Raw genomic sequence first — 20,272 nt, 5'->3', positions numbered from 1 at the left:
CTGGGACCCATGTTTTGCTTGAGGTCATGATTACTAATCTTACAGTTTAGTTCTTTTGCAGTTACATAGTGTGGGAGATGGGGGAGTGAAGTGTGACATTTTAGGATTGCTCCTTTGACTTCCCTTAGGAAGTGTGAGTCTTGGATAAGTTGACATCTTGCTGTCTGAGATATTTTCTAGGAAGACTGGATCCAAAAGATTTTATACCTGTATCTGCGGCCTCATTACCCAGAACCCGAAGCTAGATTCTTTAGCTGCCAAGCAGGTTAATTCTCTTTTCTACCTCATTTAATTTTTATCTGTGTTGTGAGATTTCTTAAATGCATATTATATATTTTAGATGCAATTCAGCCTTATTTCTATTAGTGTTTTATTTTTAAAAACTTGTTACAGGAAAATGAAACAGAGTGTTTCTCTTTATTTCTTAAGTTGTTCCTAACTATTGTTATAATGTTTCTGATAAAATGTATTAGGAGGCACACTCTTCACTAATAGGACATTTATTCGTGTATTTATATGGTTCTTAACTAGGACACCATGTAATTTATTCCTAAACCGAGACATTTTTAAGAGTGAGAAGGGAGACCAACGAAACAGGACACCAGGACAGCATGCTTAAACTAGGACCATACTGGGCAGATCAGGATGTCCGGTCACCCTATTCTTTAAGGCAGAAGAGCAGCTAGATTAAGGGTCACTTCCTGTTTAAATACTTACTGGTAGAAGGAAAATGCCTGGAATAGGGGCTGGGAGGAAGAAATTCCTACTGCATTGCAAGCAGGACTAAGAGGCTCACTGCACCGCACTAATCATAGGGTACCTCAGGTGGTGATGAGAACATGATTACAAATCTCTCACTTGAAAAACCAAAGCCTGTCGCAAAGGAAATGAGAGCTTATGCAAAAAGATTTAAGAAATCAATTGTCTGCTTAAAGGTTTGTTTTAGTAGCTATTATTTTAGATACAAGAATGAGTAATAGCTTTAAACTTCAATTGATTTTGTTTTTGAGGGCAGATGGTGTGTCTTATACCCTTTAGTGACATAAAATGTGGCAACATTTTATCTTTTTAAGTAGGAAATTCAGATAGTAGCATTTAGTAACTATTGGGTATTTGTAAGAGTGACAAGTTTACCATGAATGTGCATGGTAGGTGGGTTACTAATATTCAATGTTATTTCTTAGCACAGTGAATTAAGATAAATTGGATTGATTGAATGAGGTTAAAGAATAGAACTATTTCTTTTTTAGCACCACTTGTATCAGTCACTATGGAGAACACGTGGAAACTGTAGAAATGGTTTCTAACTTCAATGTAAATAGTAGTAACCTGAATACTGTTTTTTTTTAATAAATTTATTTTATTTATTTTTATTTTTGGCTGTGTTGTGTCTTCGTTGCTGCGCGCGGGCTTTCTCTAATTGCGGTGAGCAGGCTTCTCATTGCGGTGGCCTCTCTTGTTGTAGAGCACGGGCCCTAGGCATGCAGGCTTCAGTAGTTGTGGCATGTGGGCTCAGTAGTTGTGGCTCGCGGGCTCTAGAGCGCAGGCTCAGTAGTTGTGGCACACGGGTTTAGTTGCTCCGCTGCACGTGGGATCTTCCCAGAACAGGGCTTGAACCCGTGTCCCCTGCATTGGCAGGTGGATTCTCAACCACTGCACAACCAGGGAAGCCCCTGCATACTGTTTTTATTTTTTATTTATTTTTTTGGCAGTACGCGGGCCTCTCACTGTTGTGGCCTCTCCCGTTGCGGAGCACAGGCTCTGGACGCGCAGGCTCAGCGGCCATGGCTCACGGGCCCAGCCGCTCCGCGGCCTGTGGGATCTTCCCGGACCGGGGCACGAACCTGTGTCCTCTGCATCGGTAGGCGGACTCTCAACCACTGCGCCACCAGGGAAGCCCCTTGAATACTGTTTTTAAAAAAATAAATTAAAATAAAATCTTTCCATATATAATCTTCTATCGTCTCCTTGTTTTACATAGCAGTATATTAAGGAAAATTTTTTGTGGTAATACATATCTTCATGACTTTAAATGGCTATATAGTTTTGCCTTTGTATGGATGTGCCATAATTTATCAGACCTCAGTCAATGCACGTTTTCCTCACTTTTCTAACATTTTACATGATACTGCTGTGAACATCCTTGTAGCTAAATCTATGAGAGTGTATACGATGTTTTTCTCTATAGGTTAGATCCCTAGAAGTATAATTATGGGGTCAAAGGGATACAGAATTTTAAGACTTTTGACATACATTGCCATATTGCCCTCCAGAAGGATTTTACTAGTTTAAACTCTTATTAGTATAAGCTATTGCCCTGCACCTTTGTACCCTTTTCATGAATCTTTGCAAGTTTGATAGGTAGAAATGTTTTCTCATTCATTTATAAAATTTTATTTCATTTTATTAGGAGGTTGAATGTTTTCTTTGTTTCTAACCATGTATTTTTTTCTGTGCTATAAACCTGGTTATCCACTTTTTTTATTTTTTGGCTGCACCATGCAGCTTGTGGGATCTTAGTTCCCATACCAGGGACCGAACCCGGATCCAAGGCAGTGAAAGCCCGCATCCTAACCACTGGACTGCCAGGGAATTCCCAACCTGGTTATCTTCTTAACCCATTTTTCTATTACTTTGTGTGTCTGTGTGCACATGCTTCCATATTCCCTATATATTAAGGATTTTAATCCAAATGTAATTTAAAATTCACTATTTTTTCAATTTGGAAATAATTGGAGAAATGCAAATGAAACACCAGTGAAGTACCTCTGTACCCTCACTATTAAAGTTACTTCAAAAAAAATTCTATTTATTTATTTAGGCTGCACTGGGTCTTAGTTGTGGCATGCACGGGGGATCTAGTTCCCTGACCAGTAATCGAACCGGGGCCCCCTGCATTGGGAACGTGGAGTCTTACCCACTGGACCACCAGGGAAGTCCCAAAATTACTTTTTAATATGCTAACAAAGTTGTGGTAAGACTGGAACTCTTGGCCATTGTGGTGTTATAAACTGTCCAGTTCTTTTGCAAGCAACACGATAATAAATATTAAGAGCTATAACAATGTACATTATCTTTGACCCAATAATTCCATACCTGGGAATTTATCACAAGAAAATAATTAAAAGGAAATGCTAAATTCCTCAAATTATTTATTGCAGCAATGGCTATAATAGTGACAAGTTAGAAACAAATGAGTGAATTAGAGAGTAATGGTGAACTAAATTAGATTCATTATGAAAATATTAAGCTAGCGTTAAAAATGATTAGGAATGGGGCTTCCCTGGTGGCGCAGTGGTTGAGAGTCCGCCTGCCGATGCAGGGGACACGGGTTCGTGCCCCGGTCCGGGAAGATCCCACATGCCGCGAAGCGGCTGCGCCCGTGAGCCATGGCCGCTGAGCCTGCGCGTCCGTAGCCTGTTGCTCCGCAACGGGAGAGGCCACAACGGTGAGAGGCCCGCGTACCGCAAAAAAAAAAAAAAAAAAAAGATTAGGAATGGCTTCCCTGGTGGCGTAGTGGTTAAGATTCCGCCTGCCAATGAAGGGGACACGGGTCCCCTGGTCCGGGAGGATCCCACATACTGTGGAGCAACTAAGCCCGTGCACCACAACTACTGAGCCTGCGCTCTGCAACAAAAGAAGCCACCACAATGAGAATCCTGTGCACCAAAACGAAGAGTAGCCCCCGCTCACGGCAACTAGAGAAAGCCGACGCGCAGCAATGAAGACCCAACGCAGACAAAAATAAATAAATAAATTTATTTTTAAAAAATGTTTAAGAATTTACAGGTTGACATAAAAGAGTAGCATTACATGGACTGAAGCAGAATACAAAATTATTTCAATTTTATGGTTACAACTATGTAAAAATACACACCAAAAAAAACCCCTGAAATACAATGGGCTGGTTTTTATGTGTCACCAAGTATCGATATGTATGTGTAGAGTTCCTGAGGTTTAAGACTCAAATCTTTATTGAGTAAGTACTCTGTGCCCATCTCACAGCAACACTGTAAGATAGGGATGAATGTTATTCTCATTTGAAAGATAAGGAGACAATTCTCACTGGACATATAAAGAAATTAATTTTGTTATTATGGATGTTTTCAACTATATACAAAAATATAAAGAATATCTATATCTATCTATATATATATGTATGTATGTATCTCACCTAGCTTCAACAATTTCAAGTTTACATTTTTAGTAAGTTGCAGAGTAGGGTTTTAACCCATGTCTATCTTGCTTCAAAACCCATACTTTTTTTTTTTTTTTTTCAAAACCCATACTTTTAATTACAATCCTATGCTGCCTCTTCATGTTGTCATTTGATGCTTTTGAGTAACTTTATGATGCTCGGTTTTTTTTGGTAAAATTGACATGGAAAGACCTTATAATGATGAGTTTTTAGGTTGGTAATAAGATGGAGAAAGCACTCCCTTTTAACCACATATATTTTGTAACAAGCATTTTTAGTTGCAGTGTTCTGCAAAGACAAACCTGCTGATATGGTTCATCCTGTTTTATAAATCTTTGACCCATTCATCAGACTCTGACCACTCTAAAGATAAAGGACTATGGTTGCATTGGTCTTTCTGACTAAAGTGGCCTTCTGCCGATTGAGAAATTGTATAATTATTAACTATGGTAATGGATATGTACTTGCAAGTTTCATCTGGTATCTTAATGAGCTTTAACCCTCTGAGTCCACCCAAAAGTTATCCAAAGATCATTGAAATATGTCAGTGTTCACAACTTAACTCTCAGTCAGTGTATTTTTGCTATAAATATTTTGTTTCCCTCTGGCCTCACCACATCGCATCCCCCTGCTCACAGACTCACAAATCCTATAAATTAAAGGAGTTACTAGCTGCAGCCTTAGATATAAAGACTTCTTTAAAAAATTACTCTCTTTTGAATTAACAGGACCATACTTTCACGTCAGTTTTTGTTTTTTTTCTTTTGAGCAGGAAGGGGGAGTCCCACACGTACACGGGTATATATTCAGACAAATAAGTGAAGGCAGACTAAAGTAATTGTTATATACAAATAACCTTGTATTTTATAGACCTTTAATTTATTTCAGACATCTCTCGTCCTGGGAGATCTTGTCTGAACTCTCAATACTGCTTCGTGTCACCCCTGTGTGCTTCAGCGACTTCCCCTGCCTAGAAGGCAAGGAGAGCTCTGAATCTTGGGAATCTGTGGCCTCTGGGCCTCATAACCTTCAACCCAAACTTGAACCCAAGAACTATGGAATCTAGTCGGATATAGGGTCATTTAGTCAGATTTTTCCCTTCAAGAAAGAGACTAAATAGAACATTGCTTTCTTTTTTTTTAATTGAGGTATAGTTGATGTACAATATTATATGTTTTGTGTGTATGACATAGTGATTCATAATTTTTAAAGGCTATATTCCATTTATAGCCATTATAAAATATTGGCTATATTCCCTGAGTTGTATCCTTGTAGCTTATTTATTTATTTTATACATAATAGTGTGTACCTCTTTTTTTTTAAATTAATTAATTTATTTATTTTTGGCTGTATTGGGTCTTCATTGCTGCGTGGGCTTTCTCTGGTTGCGGCGAGTGGGGTCTACTCTTTGTTGCAGTGCACGGGCTTCTCATTGCGGTGGCTTCTCTTGTTGTGGAGCACGGGCTCTAGGCAGGCTTCAGTAGTTGTGGCATGCGGCCTCAGTAGTTGTGGCTTGCGGGCTCTAGAGCACAGGCTCAGTAGTTGTGGCGCACGGGCCTAGTTGCTCCGCGGCATGTAAGATCTTCCCGGACCAGGGCTTGAACCCGTGTCCCCTGCATTGGCAGGCAGATTCTTAACCACTGTGCCACCAGAGAAGTCCCTAGTGTGTACCTCTTAATCCCCTCCCCTTATCTTGTCCTTCTTCCCTTCCCACACCCCACTGGTAACCACTTGTTTGTTCTCTATATCTGTGAGTCTGTTTCTTTTTTGTTATATTCACTAGTATGTTTTATTTTTTAGATTCCACATATAAGTGATACCTTATAGTATTTGTCTTTCTCTGTCTGACTTCATTTAGCATAATACTCTCCAAGTCCATCGATGTTGTTGCAAATAGCAAAATTTCTTTCCTTTATTATGGCTGAGTAATATACCATTGTATATGTATACCACATCTTATTTATCCATTCATCTGTCAATGGACACTTAAGTTGCTTCCACATCTTGGCTATTGTAAATAATGCTGCTATGAACATTGGGGTGCATGTATCTTTTTGAATTAGTGTTTTTGTTGGTTTTAGATATATACCCAAGAGTGGAATTACTGGGTCATATGGTAGTTCTATTTTTAGGTTTCTGAGAAACCTCCATAAGAACATTTCTTTTTTATCTACTGTGATTGTGTCAGATATAATGATACTAGAAATATAAGTCTGATGTTAGGGAGAGTGGTTGGTTCAATATAGCCTGGTAAAGCATAATTGGATATTTAGTAGTTAAATGAATGCAACTGGATGGAATTCTGCAGCGTTGTATGGAATGAAAAGATAGGATGGCCCAAGGAAAAAGAGAGAAAGAAAACCAGAGAGGTAGAAGAACTAGTCAGGAAAGAGTAGTGTTCTAGAAACTAAGGAAAGAGTTTCACAGTTGGAGTGGTGAAGTACTGTGGATACTTATTTGACAATTTGGGCTTCACTGTTGTCTTAATAGAGGTAGAAAATAGAAGTCAGATTGCAGGACATTTAGGAGAAAATGTTAAGTGAGGACCTAGAAGCAGTGAATGTCTTACACTCTTTTTAAACCTTTTGGAGATTACCTATTGCAGGTCTGTCCCTTGGGTAAGACAGTGGAGGCTGCTTTACTGGCTCCGGTGTTGGGGTGGAGTGCAGGGATGCCTTGGGACTGTATTGCACTCCGTTTTTATGAATATTATTTAAATTCAGTTTCAAAATTTTGTCACTAAACGTAGTCCAGAGAGCCTATGAAAAATGCAGGTAATGGGCAGTCTTACTTGGTTGAGTTGCCCCAGGCTTCTCCCTCCTAGGGACACCCTGCATGTATTCCTGTGGTTACTCAATTTCTCTATTTTACAGTTGTCATTTTAGCTCTCCCATTAGACTATAAGCTCCTTAAAGCTCTTTTTTATTGTTGTTGAATTCCCAGTGCTTAGCATGATGCCTGGCACACACTACTGAGTATTTGTTATGTGAATGATTGAATTAATAAATCAAGAGTTTTCTGGTTTTTTAAGCAGAAAAGAATTCTAATTTGATGGTCTCAGAGAATCAAAAAAAGTAGAGTGTTTCAGGAAAGAGGAATGATAAACAGTCTCAAATGGCAGTAAGATAAGTGTTGAAAACTGACCTTTGGATTTGGATATTAGAGTTCATTGATTTCCATAGTAAAAGTCGTTATAGCAAAATGATTGGAGTTAAGAGCCATATTTAAGTGGGTTGAAGAATAAATAGGAAGTGAGAACAAAGAAGCAACATGGGAGTTTAGTTTGTTTTGTTTTTAAAGATTTGAGGCTAAAGGGAAGAAACTATTGGAGAAAAACCCAAAGATTCTAGAGAAGGAAGTTAGTTAGCATAGGAATTTTATGCACTTGATTTGAATATATCTAATTGTTTCTACCTATGTGTCAGAATAATATATTCCTCCCTCTTCCACTTGGTTTTTTAAAATATTTTTATTTTTATTTTTTTTTACATCTTTATTGGAGTATAATTGCTTTACAATGGTGTGTTAGTTTCTGCTTTATAACAAAGTGAATTAGTTATACATATACATATGTTCCCATATCTCTTTCCTCTTGCATCTCCTTCCCTCCCACCCTCCCTATCCCAACCCTCTAGGTGGTCACAAAGCACCGAGCTGATCTCCCTGTGCTATGCGGCTGCTTCCCACTAGCTATATATTTTACGTTTGGTAGTGTATATATGTCCATGCCACTCTCTCACTTTGTCACAGCTTACCCTTCCCCCTCCCCATATCCTCACAGACCTCTCTAGTAGGTCTGTGTCTTTATTCCTGTCTCACCCCTAGGTTCTTCATGACATTTTTTTTTTCTTAAATTCCATATATATGTGTTAGCATATGGTACTTGTCTTTCTCTTTCTGACTTACTTCACTCTGTATGACAGACTCTAGGTCCATCCACCTCATTACAAATAGCTCAATTTCGTTTCTTTTTATGGCTGAGTAATATTCCATTGTATATATGTGCCACATCTTCTTTATCCATTCATCCGATGATGGACACTTAGGTTGTTTCCATCTCCTGGCTATTGTAAATAGAGCTGCAATGAACATTTTGGTACATGACTCTTTGAATTATGGTTTTCTCAGGGTATACGCCCAGTAGTGGGATTGGTGGGTCATATGGTAGTTCTATTTGTAGTTTTTTAAGGAACCTCCGTACTGTTCTCCACAGTGGCTGTAAGAATTCACATTCCCACTGGCAGTGCAAGAGTCCTCCCTTTTCTCCACACCCTCTCCAGCATTTATTGTTTCTAGATTTTTTGATGATGGCCATTAATTTTGCATTAATTTTTATCCTGCTACTTTACCAAATTCATTGTTTAGCTCTAGTAGTTTTCTGGTAGCATCTTTAGGATTCTCTATATATAGTATCATGTCATCTGCAAACAGTGACAGCTTTACTTCTTCTTTTCCGATTTGGATTCCTTTTATTTCCTTCTCTTCTCTGATTGCTGTGGCTAAAACTTCCAAAACTATGTTGAATAAGAGTGGTGAGAGTGGGCAGCCTTGTCTTGTTCCTGATCTTAGTGGAAATGCTTTCAGTTTTTCACCATTGAGGACGATGTTGGCTGTGGGTTTGTCATATATGGCCTTTATTATGTTGGAGAAAGTTCCGTCTATGCCTACTTTCTGGAGGGTTTTTTGTTTTTGTTTTTGTTTTGTTTTGTTTTTGCGGTACACGGGCCTCTCATTCTTGTGGCCTCTCCCATTGCAGAGCACAGGCTCCAGACGTACAGGCTCAGCGGCCATGGCTCACGGGCCTAGCCGCTCCGCGGCATGTGGGATCTTCCCGGACCAGGGCATGAACCTGTGTCCCCTGCATTGGCAGGCGTACGCTCAACCACTGTGCCACCAGGGAAGCCTCTGGAGGGTTTTTATCTTAAATGGGTGTTGAATTTTGTCAAAAGCTTTCTCTGCATCTATTGAGATGACCATATGGTTTTTCTCCTTCAATTTGTTAATATGGTGTATCACATTGATTGATTTGCATATATTGAAGAATCCTTGCATTCCTGGAATAAATCCCACATGATCATGGTGTATGATCCTTTTAATGTGCTGTTGGATTCTGTTTGCTAGTACTTTGTTGAAGATTTTTGCATCTATGTTCATCAGTGATATTGGCCTGTAGTTTTCTTTCTTTGTGACATCCTTGTCTGGTTTTGGTATCAGAGTGATGGTGGCCTCGTAGAGTGAGTTTGGGAGTGTTTCTCCCTCTGCTATATTTTGGAAGAGTTTGAGAAGGATAGGTGTTAGCTCTTCTCTAAATTTGATAGAATTCGCCTGTGAAGCCATCTGCTCTTGAGCTTTTGTTTGTTGGAAGATTTTTAATCACAGTTTCAGTTTCAGTGCTTGTGATTGGTTTGTTCATATTTTCTATTTCATCCTGATTCAGTCTTGGCAGGTTGTGCATTTCTAAGAATTTGTCCACTTCTTCCAGGTTGTCCATTTTATTGGCATAGAGTTGCTTGTAGTAATCTCTCATGATCTTTTGTATTTCTGCAGTGTCAGTTGTTACTTCTCCTTTTTCATTTCTAATTCTATTGATATGAGTCTTCTCCCTTTTTTTCTTGATGAGTCTGGCTAGTGGTTTATCAATTTTGTTTATCTTCCCAAAGAACCAGCTTTCAGTTTTATTGATCTCTGCCATCGTTTCCTTCATTTCTTTTTCATTTATTTCTGATCTGATCTTTATGATTTCTTTCCTTCTGCTGACTTTGGGGTTTTTTTGTTCTTCTTTCTCTAATTGCTTTAGGTGCAAGGTTAGGTTGTTTATTCGAGATGTTTCCTGTTTCTAAAGGTAGGATTGTATTGCTATAAACTTCCCTCTTAGCACTGCTTTTGCTGCATCCCATAGGTTTTGGGTCGTTGTGTCTCCATCGTCATTTGTTTCTAGGTATTTTTTTATTTCCTCTTTGATTTCTTAGTGATCACTTCGTTATTAAGTAGTGTATTGTTTAGCCTCCATGTGTTTGTATTTTTTACAGATCTTTTCCTGTAATTGATATCTAGTCTCATAGCGTTGTTGTCGGAAAAGATACTTGAAACAATTTCAATTTTCTTAGATTTACCAAGGCTTGATTTGTGACCCAAGATATGATCTATCCTGGAGAATGTTCCATGAGCACTTGAGAAAAATGTGTATTCTGTTGTTTTTGGATGGAATGTCCTATAAATATCAATTAAGTCCATCTTGTTTAATGTATCATTTAAAGCTTGCGTTTCCTTATTTATTTTCATTTTGGATGATCTGTCCATGGGTGAAAGTGGGGTGTTAAGTCCCCTACTATGAATGTGTTACTGTCGATTTTGCCTTTTATGGCTGTTAGTATTTGCCTTATGTTTTGAGGTGCTCCTACGTTGGGTGCATAAATATTTACAATTGTTATATCTTTTTCTTGGATCAATCCCTTGATCATTATGTAGTGTCCTTCTTTGTCTCTTGTAATAGTCTTTATTTTAAAGTCTATTTTGTCTGATATGAGAATTGCTACTCCAGCTTTCTTTTGGTTTCCATTTGCATGGAATATATTTTTCCATCCCCTTACTTTCAGTCTGTATGTGTCTCTAGGTCTGAAGTGGGTCTCTTGTAGACAGCATATATAAGGGTCTTGTTTTTGTATCCATTCATCCAGTCTGTGTCTTTTGGTGGGAGCATTTAATCCATTTACATTTAGGGTAATTATCGATATTTATGTTCCTATTCCCATTTTCTTAATTGTTTTCGGTTTGTTATTGTAGGTCTTCTTCTTCTCTTGTGTTTCTTGCCTAGGAGAAGATCCTTTAGCATTTGTTGTAAAGCTGGTTTGGTGGTGCTGAACTCTCTCAGCTTTTGCTTGTCTGTAAAGGTTTTAATTTCTCCATCAAATCTGAATGAGATATTTGCTGGGTAGAGTAATCTTGGTTGTAGGTTTTTCTCTTTTATCACTTTCAGTATGTCCTGCCAGTCCCTTCTGGCTTGCAGAGTTTCTGCTGAAAGATCAGCTGTTAACCTGATGGGGATCCCCTTGTGTGTTATTTTTCCTTGCTGCTTTTAATATGTTTTCTTTGTATTTAATTTTTGATAGTTTGATTAATATGGGTCTTGGCGTTTTTCTCCTTGGATTTATCCTGTATGGGACTCTCTGTGCTTCCTGGACTTGATTAACTATTTCCTTTCCCATATTAGGGAAGTTTTCAACTATAATCTCTTCAAATATTTTCTCAGTCCCTTTCTTTTTCTCTTCTTCTTCTGGAACCCTTATATTTCGAATGTTGGTGTGTTTAATGTTGTCCCAGAGGTCTCTGAGACTGTCCTCAGTTCTTTTCATTCTTTTTTCTTTATTCTGCTCTGCAGTAGTTATTTCCACTATTTTATCTTCCAGGTCACTTATCCGTTCTTCTGCGTCAGTTATTCTGCTATTGATCCCTTCTAGAGTATTTTTAATTTCATTTATTGTGTTGTTCATTGTTGCTTGTTTCCGCTTTAGTTCTTCTAGGTTCTTGTTAAATGTTTCTTGCATTTTGTCTATTCTATTTCCAAGATTTTGGATCATCTTTACTATCATTATTCTGAATTCTTTTTCAGGTAGACTGCTTATTTTCTCTTCATTTGTTAGGTCTGGTGGGTTTTTATCTTGCTTGTTCCTCTGCTGTGTGTTTTTCTGTCTTTTCATTTTGCTTATCTTACTGTGTTTGGGATCTCGTTTTTGCAGGCTGCAGGTTCATAGTTCCCGTTGTTTTTGGTGTCTGTCCCCAGTGGCTAAAGTTGGTTCAGTGGGTTGTTTAGGCTTCCTGGTGGAGGGGACTAGTGCCTTTGTTCTGATGGATGAGGCTGGATCTTGTCTTTCTGGTGGGCATGTCCATGTCTGGTGGTGTGTTTTGGTGTGTCTGTGGACTTATTATGATTTTAGGCAGCCTCTCTGCTAATGGGTGGGGTTTTGTTCCTGTCTTGCTAGTTGTTTGACATAGGGTGTCCAGCACTGTACCTTGCTGGTCGTTGAGTGAAGCTGTGTGTTGGTGTTGAGATGGAGATCTCTGGGAGATATTCACTGTTTAATATTAAGTGGAGCTGGGAGGTCACTTGTGGACCAGTGTCCTGAAGTTGGCTTTCCCACCTCAGAAGCACAGCACTGACTCCTGGCTGCAGCACTAAGAGCCTTTCATCCACACGGCTCAGAATAAAAGGGAGAAAAAGTAGAAAGAAAGAAAGGAAGAAAGAAAGAGGATAAAATAAAATAAAATAAAGTAAGGTAAAATAAAGTTATTTAAATAAAAAAAAATTAAGAAAAAAAATTTTTTTAAAGTAAAAATACGGATGGATAGAACCCTAGGACAAATGGTGAAAGCAAGGCTATACAGACAAAATCTCACACAGAAGCATACACATACACACTCACAAAAAGAGGAAAAGGGGAGAAAATAATAAATCTTGCTCTTAAAGTCCACCTCCTCAATTTGGGATGATTCGTTGTCTATTCAGGTATTCCACAGATGCAGGGTACATGAAGTTGATTGTGGAGATTTAATCCGCTGCTCCTGAGGCTGCTGGGAGAGATTTCCCTTTCTCTTCTTTGTTCGCACAGCTCCCGGGGTTCAGCTTTGGATTGGGCCCCGCCCCTGCGTATAGGTCGCCGGAGGGCGTCTGTTCTTCGCTCAGACAGGACGGGGTTAAAGGAGCCGCTGATTCGGGGGCTCCGGCTCACTCAGGCCTGGGAAAGGGAAGGGTACGGAGTGCAGGGCGAGCCTAAGGCGGCAGAAGCCGTCGTGACGTTGCAGCAGCCTGAGGCGCGCTGTGTGCTCTCCCGGGGAAGTTGTCCCTGGATCATGGGACCGTGGCAGTGGCGGGCTGCACAGGCTTCCCGGAAAGGAGGTGTGGTTAGTGAGCTGTGCTGGCACACAGGCTTCTGGGTGGCGGCAGCAGCAGCCTTAGCGTCTCATGCCCGTCTCTGGGGTCCATGCTGTTAGCCGCGGCTCGCGCCCGTCTCTGGAGCTCCTTTAAGCAACGCTCTTAATCTCCTCTCCTCGCGCACCAGGAAACAAAGAGGGAAGAAAAAGTCTTTTGACTCTTCAGCAGCTCCAGACTTTTTCCCAGACTCCCTCCCGGCTAGCCATGGTGCAGTAACCCCTTCAGGCTGTGTTCACGCCGCCAGTCCTCTCCCTGCGTTCTGACCGAAGCCCGAGCCTCAGCTCCCAGCCCCGCCCGCTCCGGTGGGTGAGCAGAGAAGCCTCTCGGGCTGGTGAGTGCCGGTCGGCACCGATCCTCTGTGCAGGAATCTCTCTGCTTTGCCCTCCGCACCCCTGTGGCTGTGCTCTCCTCCACAGCTCCAAAGCTTCCCCCTTTTGCCACCCGCTGTCTCTGCCCGCGAAGGGGCTTTTGGTGTGTGGAAACCTTTCCTCCTTCACGGCTCCCTCCCACTGGTGCAGGTCTCGTTCCTATTCTTTTGTCTCTGTTTATTCTTTTTTCTTTTGCCCAACCCAGGTACGTGGGGAGTTTCTTGCCTTTTGGGAGGTCTGAGGTCTTCTGCCAGCGTTCAGTAGGTGTTCTGTAGGAGTTGTTCCACGTGTAGATATATTTCTGATGTACCAGAAGGGGAGGAAGGTGATCTCTGCGTCTTACTCTTCCGCCATCTTCCCCTAGATCTTCCATTTGGTTTTGATGTAACTTTTGAACTTGAACATTTTTGCTGTGCTATTTGGGGCCCCCTAGTGGCCAATTTAATAATGATATATAGATAGTAAACTGTCAATTAGATCTAATGTTCCAATTATTCTTTATGCAGATTATTCTTTCTATGAGGATTAGATGGGGGTGGGATATGTAGTTATAGTACTTATGATACTTAGCCCTCTTTGTTTTGTTATGGGTCAAGACTTGACACCTAAACTTACTATAATTTTGTTTCCTTAGTAATAATTCACTATTATAAACTGTTTGAAAATAGCGGTATATCTTTGTTTTAGGTGCTAATAAGTTAACAGCTGACATCATTGTTCTCAGCTCTTTTTCTCCAATGTTAGATTTAGGTCCATTGTTGTATGTCTATTGGAACACCATATCCAGTTTGAAGATTATGAAAGAAAAGCCTGAATTACCAAACAAAAAAATCTGATTATTATAAAAATAATAGACATTCATTATTCTTCACAATAAAACTTTTAAAATATAGAAATCTTAAAAAAAATCATCCTTAATCTTGCTTCCCAATGTTTTTCTTTCTAGGATTTAAAAAAAATATTTATTTGGCTGCACTGCATCTTAGTTGCAGCACGTGGGATCTTTCAGTTGTGGCATGTGGGGTCTTTAGTTGCGGCATGTGACCTCTTAGTTGTGGCATGCAGGATCTTTAGTTGCGGCATGCAAACTCTTAGTTGCAGCATGTGGGATCTTTAGCTGTGGCATGTGAACTCTTAGTTGAGGCATGTGGAATCTAGTTCCCTGACCAGGGATCGAACCCCTGCCCCCTCTGTTAGTCATTAGTCATTAGTTGTGGAGATATACATCTGGTGGTCATTAGTCATTAGTAATGGAGATATACATCTGGTGGTCATTAGTCATGCCATCAGATATACATCTGGTGGTCATTAATCATGCCATCAGATATACATCTGGTGGTCATTAGTCACCAGTGATGGAGATATACATCTGGTAGTCATTAGTCATTAGTAATGGAGATATACATCTGGCGGTCATTACATCAGATATACATCTGGTTGTCATTAGTCATTAGTGATGGGGATATACATCTGGTAATCATTAGAAGGTATTTAGATCCTGAGACTGAAAGAAAATCACCTAGGGGGTGAGTGCAGAGAGAGAGCCAAGTACTCGGCCATTGAGTAAGAAGTTGAGGAGATGAGGAGGAGCTAGCAAAGGAGACTGAGAAGGAGCGACTGGGGGGTATTGTGAGGTGGGATGAGAATCAAGAGGATGTGGTATCCCTAAAGTCAGATAGAAAGAAGAAAGCGGTGATCAGTGGTGTCAAATCCTGCTGACAGTCCGAGTAAGTTGAAAATGGGGAGTTGACTGATGCTAAGGTGGAGGTTATTGGGAACCTTGAAATATGCCGTTTCAGTGGAGTGGTTTGGACCAATGCTTGACTGGAATGGGTTTAAGAGAGAATGGGAGCAGAGGGAATATTGACAGTTCTTTCTTTTTTTTTTTTTTTTTTTTTTGCGGTACGCGGGCCTCTCACCGCCGTGGCCTCTCCCGTTGCGGAGCGCAGGCTCCCCGGCCATGGCTCACGGGCCCCGCCGCTGCACGGCATGTGGGATCTGGCCAGACCGGGGCACGAACCCGCGTCCCCTGCATCGGCAGGTGGACTCCCAACCACTGCACCACCAGGGAAGCCCTGAAAGTTCTTTCAAGGAATTTTGCTGTAGAGGAGAGCGGAAAAGTGGTGCAATAAGTGGGGTGGAGGAGCTGAGGAGTAACACCTTGAGGAGCAATCACAGCATGTTTGTTTGTTGATGGAGATGCTCCAGTAAAGAGAGAAAAATCAAGATTTAGGAGAAAAGGGGAGACTTGTTGAAACCTGATTAGGAAAGAGGGTATAAGATCTAATGTCTAAGTGAGGAAGAGATGGCTTTGCATAGTAGCACGAACAGTTAGTTCGTCTGTAGTAATAGGAAGTTGGGCAAAGTATGTGGGTATGATAGAAGTGGGTAAATATGTTGTTGACAAGTTGTAAATGATCACCAGCTGCACTTGAAGGTAGGGGAGGAGTTGCTGGGGATTTAAAGAGTAAAAAGGTATAAAAGAGTTATCTTGGAGAACGAATGGACAGGAAAAGATAAGATTGCTGGGTACTACCTTGAGGTTAGTGGTAATGAACTAACGAATGACTAGTTTTCATTGGTTACAGGTGTAGAGTAGGTGGAACTAGGGTTTGAGTTTAGCTGGCCAATACCTTGGAGATGAGAGCAGCAGAATTAGAGAAGTATGATAGGGAACGATTATAATAAGGGACCATGGAATCTAAGCTGGTTAAGGAGGGAAGTGAAGAATGAGGCTGTAAAAATGAAGTATGATCATTGTGTTCAACGTAGATCCCTTGTGGTCAAAGAACTGTTGGAGTTGTGCATTTAGAGGGGGTAAGTTGAAGATAGGAGAAAGTAGAGTTGAAAGCTTAAATTGAAATTAAGGAAAAGTATGTAGTTATTGATAATGGTAGTTATATGATCATGAGAATGGATAACTGAGGTAGGGTGGAGAATAAAATAAGTGGAGGAGAAGAGGGCAAGGAACCAAGAGGCCAGGTTATTGGAAGGAACACCCACATTGATACCGAAATCACAAGAATTATAATTGGTAGGTTATTAGATTTGGAAGAGATGACCATGAACAAATCTTCAAGGAATGATAAGAGTGATTGGGGATAATAGCTGTTGTTTCCTATATACTGCCATACTTCCCATACTTCCAAATGGACTTTTCATGATTTGAAACTTTCTTACCTTTTTACAAAGGACCCTGTACTCTCATCAAAAGTCCTCAAACATACCATGGTCTTTCATAACTCTGCCTTTTACAGCTGCTCGTTCTTTTGTTTAGATGCTTATAGCCATAGTGCTTACCTTCCATAGGAGCATTGCTCCCCAGGAGACTACTGTTTCCTATTTACAGCTTATAGTATTTATTACATTATTTTTAAACTATGAGTTTACATTCACTACTTTTCTCTCCTTTTTGTTTTTTTAAAACCAGGCTGACAGTTCTCTTAGGCCAGGGACTTAATCTGTCTTTTTGTCCCTGTAGCACTATAAAAAATTTATCAGCAAACTCTAGGAATAGATCTATTTAATAAATACTCTTTGGGGATTTCCCTGGCGGTCCACTGGTTAGGACGCTGCACTTTCACTGCCAAGGTCATGGTTGGATCCCTGGTTGGGGAACTAAGATCCCGCAAGCCACGCAGCGCGGCCAAAAAAACAAACAAACAAAAAAACCCACAAACTTTTTGAAAGTCAGTTATTATCAAGTAAATATTGGTATGTTTCTTTATTTCTATCTCACTAAATATGATGCTTACTTAGGTTTACTTATATCAAGTGCCACAGTTAATGAAAAACTGTTTAAATTATAATGAGTTTTTTAATCTGTGTATTACAAAGTGACTTTTCTTAATCTGGTGTATTTTAGAGAAGATTAAAAATACAGAAGCAACTATTGATTATGCTAACAGATTAAAGATAGATAATACAGTCACTTGGACATCTTGAAAAGAGCCTTGGTTTGTTGGGGTTTTTTTTGCGGTACGCGGGCCTCTCTCTGTTTTGGCCTCTCCCGTTGTGCTCCGGACGCGCAGGCTCAGCGGCCATGGCTCACGGGCCCAGCCGCTCTGCGGCATGTGGGATCTTCCCGGACTGGGGCACAAACCCGTGTCCCCTGCATCGGCAGGCAGACTCTCAACCACTGCGCCACCAGGGAAGCCCCAGAGCCTTGGTTTTTTATTTTCTCTCTGGTTCAAGCCTTCTGTTTTGATCTTGGGAATTGAAACGTGTGTGTGTGTGTGTGTGTGTGTGTGTGTGTGTGTGTGTGTGTGTGTGTGTTTGTGTGTGTGTGTGTTTACTTTTTTTTTTTTTTAATATTTATTTATTCATTTTGGCTGTGGGGATGTCTTAGCTGTAGCACTCGGGATCTTCGTTTCGGCACGCGGGATCCTTTATTGCGGCATGCAGACTCAGTTGTGGCATGCGTGTGGAGTCTGGTTCCCGGACCAGGGATCAAACCCGGGCCCCCTGCATTGGGACCATGGAGTCTTACCCACTGGACCACCAGGGAAGTCCCTAATCTTGGGAACTGAGTTCACAGTTGAAGGAAGGAGGCCCTAAACTTACATAATCAATGGAGTAAAGGAAACAGGAGATTTAAAGGTGACTATAGTGCAGTTAAACAAATGCTGTTTCCCGCCTTCTTTACTAAGTTATTGTTTAAATGGTGCAAGTTTTTCAACACAAAAAAGTGACCATGCTAAGGATTTACTCGTTTGATGTTAGTATACTGAGCTTTATTTTCCTTAAAGAGAGTCTTTATGTGAGCGATTTTTGTGGATGCTTTGGTTTCTCCTTACGATTTCTTATATATTTCTTACTTTTATAATTAAATGGAGTAACAATGTAAATCACCTATTAATTATGTTTTTGATTCATAGTTTATATTATATTTGCTTTGGAGATATAAGTTAATATCAACTTATAAAAATTTAATGACAAAGGCTTATTTTAGATTTTTTATTTTTTCAGAAACCATGAGTGGAGGATCTCAAGTCCACATTTTTTGGGGTGCTCCAATCAGCCCACTGGAAATGACAGTATCACAGGAACCAACTTCTTTAGTGTCCACTGCGGACCCCTGGAAAGAAATTCAGCTTTTGTACAATCACCATTCCTTACATCTGAAGGATGAAAAATGCAGGCACAAAAGTCTTGAGGATTATCAGGCCCTGGAACCTCTGGACCCTCCAGATCTTCCTCGTGGTCATTTTCCAGCAAACTCTGTGAACAGATCTGTTCACGTGAAAGATGACTTCACACATTGCATTTCTGAAACACAAACTATAAAATCCCAGAAGAGTCACCCCTTGGGGTTGAGTGATAGAACCAACTCCAGTGATCGAATATGTGGATTTAAGGCCAGATTTCAACATTTAACTGAAGAAGAAAAGTATCAAAAGCTTTTCAGTGAACATAAGAAAATCACAGTTGAACAGCCTAAAGATCAATCAAATATACATGGTCAGAATGTTCCAAAAGATTCCTTTCAGTTAGATCATAAGTGTGCAGCTATATTGGATGTGATCTGTGGTGCCGAACAGACTAATACGGGGCCAGGAGCTATGGAAACAAACTGTGCACCAACAGAGCATCATGAAATACAAAACCAGTGTCGGGAATTATTTTCCTCTAGCACAGTAGACAAACCAAGGCCTGAAGGAACAGTTAGGAAGGTCTCAGGCCTTAAAATATCCACTGATACTGAATTTCTCAGTGTAATGACCTCCAGCCAGGTTGCTTTTTTAGCTCAAAGGAAGTGTAAAGGGCAGAATTCTATAAATAAAGGAACCATTAAAATGGAGATTGAACCAGAGGCAAGTCATGGGGAAATAAGAATCACTGAAGATAATTTGATTCAGCCCAATGATGATTCTACAGAAGGATATGAAGGTGGACAGAACCAAGCCTGTTCCCTTGAACTTTTTAGTCCTGAAACAAAAAATAGCCACATTCTCTTGAACACTGATAAAGGTCTTGAAGAAAATATAGGATCTCAAGAACTTTTCCGTTTTGATGATAAATTGACGCCAAATGAGATACGCATTGAGTCATGTAGCTCAGGAATACTGTGTTCCCAATTAAATACCTTCCACAAAAGTTCTGTTGAAAGAAGTCGGACCTCTGAAGATAAATCAGGCCATCCTCAAGCTCTATCTGAAGTCCCCCACGTCGCTAAGAAAACCAAGTTGATTTCTAATCAGAGAGATCATACTGTAACAGTGCACCAGAGGAATGTGTCTGGATTTAAGGGCATTAAAAAAACATCGTTAATAAAAAACTGTGATTCTGAAAGTCAGAAGTATAATTGTTTAGTCATGGTGTTATCTCCGTGTCACATGAAAGAAATAAACATAAAATCTGGACCAAATTCTGGCTCTAAAGTGCCTTTAGCAACAATTGTGGTAATTGACCAATCAGAAATTAAGAAGAAGGTTTTTCTGTGGAGGACTGCAGCATTTTGGGCACTTACAGTGTTTCTTGGAGATATAATTTTACTCACGGGTAAGGTCATCATGGTATAGTGGGAGTTTATTTTACAAAGCTGTGGGCTTTTTCCCCCTCCCACTTTAAGCCTTTGAGGATTCTCCCTTTACCCTTTGCCTCTCAGGGTTCCAGCAATGATCGAGTTCCTTATGGCATCCGCGTTGGTCTCTTCACCCCTTCCCAGGGTCCTGTGCATTGCCATTTCTGAGCGTTTGTCTGTCCTTCTTAGTTCTGTCCCTCCTTCCCACTCATCTTCTCCTTAAGAAGCCTTCTCTGCTTGCTCCTCCTTTCATT

At 40.3% G+C, this 20,272-nt stretch overlaps 1 protein-coding gene across 4 annotated transcripts in view; it reads left to right on the top strand.

The window, feature by feature from the left end:
* Positions 1–20,272, top strand: part of SHLD2 (shieldin complex subunit 2) — a 107,766-nt gene that overhangs the window by 34,489 nt on the left and 53,005 nt on the right. For 3 of the 4 annotated variants that reach the window (XM_060034659.1, XM_060034661.1, XM_060034662.1), the window contains one exon: positions 18,464–19,996. In XM_060034659.1, the coding sequence (XP_059890642.1) occupies positions 18,469–19,996 (1,528 nt within the window). In that variant the 5' untranslated portion in view covers positions 18,464–18,468. Of the gene's footprint in view, positions 1–17,776; positions 18,095–18,463; positions 19,997–20,272 lie in introns of those variants that run through there. The other variant, XM_060034660.1, reaches the window with a different exon arrangement.

The sequence above is a fragment of the Delphinus delphis genome, chromosome 16 (assembly GCF_949987515.2).
Source record: "Delphinus delphis chromosome 16, mDelDel1.2, whole genome shotgun sequence".
NCBI lineage: Eukaryota > Metazoa > Chordata > Mammalia > Artiodactyla > Delphinidae > Delphinus > Delphinus delphis.
The sequence above is the reverse complement of the archived record's forward strand: the minus strand, read 5'-3'. Positions and strand labels throughout refer to the sequence as shown.